Genomic DNA, 6,038 nt, shown 5'->3' on the forward strand with positions numbered 1-6,038 from the left:
TTGTGTGGAAACATCTACTTCTTCGGAGAACTGTCAGGGAATTTGACAAGCAGCCCTTCAAGGTCGTGCCGATTTTCTTTCTTCGAAAATGACTCTCTTGAACAATGTAGCCGAGCGACAAAACCACTGTGGTCCGCCTTGAACCATTTGTTATTTGAGGAAGTCAAGCGACATTTAACCTACAATGCTTTCTACTTTTTGACATTTGCTGCTTTTACTGCGTCCCCGTTTCCTCTTTCTTAACGGCGGCGGTCCAGCTAGATTTCCTTGACTTTATTGAGGAGGGGCTTCAGGAGAAAATGAGGATTTTTGTTTGATCCTTGTCGTTTACGTGAATCGACGAATGGTCAAACTCCTGCTCTCCAGGGTAGTAACCGCACAAGTAGGATGCAGACCTGTGTGAAAGCATTCTTGGGCGAGGTTGAAAAAAACTCGAAGCCACCTGGGACAAGACATATCTTTTGCTCGGCTCGAATTCTGTGCCTTCAGTCGCGTGCGTGTGGCGACCGCGCTGTGAAAGAGACAGAAGAGAGACGGGGCGCCGGTATACTGCGTAAAGGGTGTTTTGGCGAGACCGTGAACAAGCAGGTGTGGGGACATCGGAGAAAGGGCGAAGGGGGCACAGAGAAGGCGGCGCGAGCGCATGCATGTTTTCCGGTGTAGATACTCGTCCCCTATATCCCCCGAAAAGACGGTTAGAACGCCGATTCTCTGTGCAAAAACGCCCCACAAAAAACCGCAAAAAATGTGTCTTCTGTGTGCTTGAGGCCCCGCCGGAGCTCTGCGCGTTCCCTCTCCTTCCTCCTCATGTGAAGTTGCGCCAACCTTCGCCCCCTTTCCGTCTCCGTCAGAAAGAACTGCCCTCAAATTCTCGCGCTCCTCCCACCGGCGTCGGCGTTCCTCAGTTCACATTCCTCTTGCTCCGCGAAGGAAGGCGCTTTCCCAGCTGTCCTTCCTCTTGTTTTTTTCTGAAAACTCAGAGGGAGAATTACAGAACAGCCAAAATGAGCAAGCTCGTGAAGGGCGGGTTGGAGGGCGAGGAGCAGCGGCTCCATCGCATTCGCATCACTTTGACGTCGAAGGATCTGCGATCGATTGAGCGAGGTGAGGAAAGGGGAAACGCCTGGCAACGCATCTTTCGTTTAAAAAGCAACCACGATTTTTCGGCCTTCTTCCCGCATAGTTACCCCGTTCCCGCGGGTGACAAACTCTTCGAGTCAATCGAGGGGAAAATCGGGGCCCTCACCGCCCCAGCCACACAGGGCTTCTCATCTGGTCCGTTTTCTACCCGTGAAATCAAAATGCTTTCAAACTCCTCGTGAAACCTGCGAGATGTGCATCTCCATTTTCGGCGCAACCGGCCACGTTCATGCCTAAACTATTCACATTCGCCTGTACATTTATTTTGCCGTGCTCAACCAGGAGAGAGGGGCGACGCGGAGCCGTGCATGTGCGAGGCTTCCTAATTTCTTTTCTGTTTTGAGGCGACACGCGAGGGACTGTACCTGCAGATGAACGCTAAATCAAGAGTTTATATTTTTTGTCGCCTCACAAAATACGGCGGGGAATCAGAGCAGATTTCCCCCCTTCTCTGTTTTCCAGGCCTGAGATCGACCTGTTTGCTGCGGGGGCCTCCTACAAACACGGATAGCTGCTAGATTCCTGGGATTCCTGTACTTTCCTCGCTTTGCTCTGGCCGTCGCGTCTCTGTCCGTTTTCTCTCTGTTCGTGTAACTGCAACTGGACACTTTTGTATGTAGGTGTGTGTGTGTGTGGGCGACTCCTGCTTGTGTGGAGCGCGTATGCGTGAACGGTCTGTGAAAAGAGGCTCGCGGCTTATACATTGTCTCTTCTCCTAGGGATCTCTCGTTTCTCAGTTTCGATAGAGGCTTCCACAGCGTTCCGTCGCGAAAGGATGTTTTGCAATGTTGTTCTTCTCTTCAGTGTGCACCGAGCTCATCAACGGCGCGAAGGAGAAGAACCTCCAGGTTGCCGGCCCCGTGCGTCTCCCAGTTAAGACCCTCCGCATCACCACCAGGAAATCCCCCTGCGGTGAAGGTGAGCTTCAAAAAGGTCCAAAGAGCCTTCCGTTTCTTTCCAGCGAACCGTAGGCAACCATGCGTTACGGGATACTGCAGCGAACGGCGTGTGTCCGCTTTCATACGCGTCTGTGTATATTCACGTGCACAGGTGAATCTCTGCATAAATATGTGCGTACGCATGCATGGTGCTGCATAGGCGTGTACGTGAGTTTGAGTAGTCCGCATTCCGAGGTGTCGTGCGTGTGTACAGAGGGTTGTCCCTCCAAGGACTTTCTCGTGAAGTGTATAGGGGGGTGCGCACTCGAGTCGCCTGTTGCTTTCAGGTACCAACACCTGGGATCGCTTCGAGCTGCGCATCTACAAGCGCCTGATCGACTTGCACTCGCCCAGCGACGTTGTGAAGCAGATCACCTCCATCAACATCGACCCCGGTGTAGAGGTTGAGGTCACGATCATCGACATGTAAACGGGGCGTGGACAGGAGGCCGCAGAGATTCACGTGCGCGTTTCCAGAGGAGAAAGGCGGAGAAGGTAAAGTTCTCAGTCGCCCGGGAGACTCGAAGGAGCTTCTGTGGCGCTGGTGGACGTTCTGTTTTCTCCACAAGACGAAACGCGAGACCGGAAAAACGACTGGGAGGAAGAAGGCAGAGACCCGTGTGTTGATCTCCCAGCGGCAGCGGAGTTGTGGAGAGAGAACCGTGGCGTTTCTGTTGCGTACAGGAAGAGTGCGGGAAGTTACCTTCTACTTGTTCTGCCTCGCAGTCTCTTTCTTGTCCTTATCAACAAGAAAACTGCGTCAATCAGTCATCGATAGAACGAGTGTGATGCACTCTCCTCTGTTCCCTCGTTTTTTCCTGGTCGAAAATGGTACACGATTCGACGCAAGCCCTCCACACGTTCTGAGGCGACTGCATGAGCCGTCTTCCTTCTGAAGGCACCCTCGCTATGTGAGGGCTTCTTCGCCTTGCCGCCACACACGCGTTCGTGTGTACACTGGCGTATTCCACCCCCGTGGCACGATGCTGGACGCAGCGCATACACTTGACGTATTTCTGCGTACATGCACGCAGAACCAGACGTGTATTTGGATGTCCTCGCTCTCAACCCATATCTGCGGCACAGAAGAGCTCGAGGTTCAGATTTACTTACGCCTATAGGGAGTCGCGCTAGTCTAATTACGCTTCCCAAATCACACGGTTATCTAGGTCTAGAGCGTAGATTACATGTTTGACTCGTTCACTGCGTTGCCGATTCCTAGTCGAACGGCCCACAGAAGCGAAGCGGTCGCTTACGAAGGAGCGTGAATGCGGGCTGCAGAAATTCTTTGCCGGAGAAGCAGTGAACGCTACGACCCGGAACCCGACGCCGATGGCTGTTGCCTCTGAGTCACGCTATTCTGTTCCTTCTCTTCTCTTCAACGCCTCTAGCTCCAGAAAGAGACCCACTCTCTCAGTATGACTGTGTGTGGTTCGAATGGCCGTGATCTTTCGAGAAATGCTCGCGTTCGCTTCTTCATACTCAGCCACGTGATTTGTCTGCTGTTTGACAACGCCCTTCCCCATACAGGATTAGAAAAACATGCCATCCTCGAAATGTGTGTGTGTGTTGAGTGCACGGGAGTCTGCACGGGCCTGGAATGCGATTGCCTGAACGAAAGCCCTTTGTGCAGCTATCCTCTCCACTCTGTATTCGGTTTTCTGTCTCTCTTGCATTTTACGTGAATATGCACCACGTTGACGCAGTAAGTGGACTGGTCAGAGCACTCGTGTTGCCGTTTCAGACCGCATTTCTTTGCACTCTTTCTTTCGCGCGAATTGTTTCGCAGGATCTTGTTTCCTTCTCTGTGCTTGTTTGCGGTTCGTCTTCACCCGGCATGATCCTGGTCGGGCTGCTGGCAGGCACCAACTGCTTTGCTGACCCGGCTGCCGAAGTCTTTTCCCGTCCGGTGGCCTTCGAGGGTCCTCTATCTTTTCATATCCCTTTTCTTGTCTAGCTTCATCATGCGCCGCTGTGCGAGGATCATTAGCGTGGCGCCTCGTACCTTTTCTCCGGTAGCGCGTCGAGGGGACGGTGCTCTTGAATGTGGTTTTAGAGGTCCTACTCTTTCGTCCTAGTGTGACCAATTACTCGTCCCGCTTTCTCTTTACCGGACTGTTTGCAGACTCTCACCAGCAGCGCGGGATTCTTTTTTCCCTCGTTTGCCCCTTTCCGCGTCTTGCTTCGTTGTCCCGTTATTTTTCGGAATGCTGAGACTCTCACTTAACTAGCTCACAGCTCTCTTGTCGCCCTGGCAACCATGGATTCCGCGTCTCTCGTGCAGGCCAAAGCTCGGGCTTGAAACAAGCGAAAAAACGACTTCGCTCCGGTGCGCCTTTTGTGTGAGGCACGTCTGAACGAAGGCTAACTGCTTCACCCCTGCGTTCCTGTCGCTGTCTCTGTGTACCGAAGCTTTCTCGTGTTTGCAAAGCAGCGTGAGCTCTGCCCGCGTCGAGCCTAAACGCGGCTGCGCTGCGACCTTGGAAAGAAAGAAGAAAGAAGCCCACGGAAGTCTGTAGACGGAAATGCAGCTTTCCCGGCATCGAGGTTCTGCGCTACGGAGACGCGGAGTCTGAGGCCGGTGGAACGTGGCGTGAAGGGCGACTGACGAGGAGACACGCCCGGAAACCAGCACGTCGAGAGACAAGAAGAGAGACAAGAAGAGAGACAAGAGACAGCCGGACGAGGTCGCGCGGGGTGAGGGGCCCATTCGCGTGTGTCAGTCCCAGCTGCAGGTGGGGGCGGAGTGGTTTGTGTAGCCGTCAGACCTTTTGGGTTTGCCGCCAAGAATTTTCGGACACGGCGGGAAGAGTGCCCAGCCGACGGGAGGCACGAAGGAAGATGCGTTTTGCTTCTCGCAGGGAGACAAAACCCTTTGTCTCGACGTGAATCGAGATCCCAACAGGAAATCGCGCGTCCCCCGGCTTTTCTGGACGCACGTTGCCTCATCTCGTGCCGGCGCTCTCTCTGTGTCGAACCTCTCGCCGGGTGTTCAGGCGCCTGAGGGTACGGTCACGCGACGGGACAAGGGGTCTCCCGTCCAGGCTCTAGTCCCGATTCGCTTGGAGCTGCGGTATATTGTAGAGAAGTGCCGAAAGGAAAACGGTTGAAGACAGTGTCTGCTGCCAAAGGAAACGAATCAAGATAGACTCTTTCCGACACGGATCCGCACAGCTGTACAGACAGTCCAAGTTGCCGCAGCTTGTTGCTGCAGAAGCGATCTATCGCCAGTTTTTTGCGAGCGCGTTTGCAGGGGGCAAAGGCTTCAAGGAGGCTGTCGTGACCTTGTTCGTGGATCTTTTTCTTTCTCTGTTGCCCCGCGCTTCATGTGTCCGCCTCTGTGAGTGCAGAGGGAAGAGCACCGCGGACTTTTTTTCCCGAGAAACCGCCAAAGTGATTTATTCCCCTTTCCGGTGCGTCCATTTGTGCTCTTTCCGTCGGCCCTTCCGCCGCGCTCTGTTTCCACTCTTGCCCGACACAGCGTGCACTCTCGCGACACCGTCCACTTCGTCGTTTTTTCGTCCTCTTTCCCCCTTGTTTCGCGTTTCGATCCCTTCAACGATGCCACCGAAGGAGATGGGAAAAGTGCGTGTTTCCGGACGAAAACTCCGGCCAAATAACCGCTTCGCCATTTCGTCCGACTTTCAAGCGTGTGGGGGGTCCGGCCGAAAGTCCTTCCAAATCGGTTTATTTGAGTACATCCTTGCGTATCCATTCATAGATACCCGAAATCATGTGTAACTCTGTATCTGATTGCTTCATTCCGTAGCTAAAGGTCGCCCAAGCTCCGTCGCAAAGTCTCACCTGACGCGGGTTTCCTCCTTGCCGCCCTGTTGTCTCCACTCCCGACCGTCCTTCTCGTGTCTCGTCTTCCGCATCGTCCTCCGTCTCCACGCGCCTTCCGCGCGACTCATGCGCATGCTCGTCCAACCTCCCAAACATTCTCTTCTCGGCGCGCTC

General features: G+C 53.9%; 1 protein-coding gene across 1 annotated transcript; it reads left to right on the top strand.

Moving 5' to 3' along the window:
• Positions 1-1,004: 1,004 nt before the first annotated feature.
• On the top strand, positions 1,005-2,508 carry NCLIV_006070 (30s ribosomal protein S10P, related; the record flags this gene model as incomplete). The annotated part of the gene is made up of 3 exons (XM_003880117.1): positions 1,005-1,104; positions 1,945-2,058; positions 2,366-2,508. The coding sequence occupies 3 exons, from the start codon at positions 1,005-1,007 to the stop codon at positions 2,506-2,508; spliced, it is 357 nt and encodes a 118-aa protein (XP_003880166.1).
• Positions 2,509-6,038: the final 3,530 nt, after the last annotated feature.

This window comes from Neospora caninum, chromosome II, assembly GCF_000208865.1.
Source record: "Neospora caninum Liverpool complete genome, chromosome II".
NCBI classification, from domain to species: domain Eukaryota; phylum Apicomplexa; class Conoidasida; order Eucoccidiorida; family Sarcocystidae; genus Neospora; species Neospora caninum.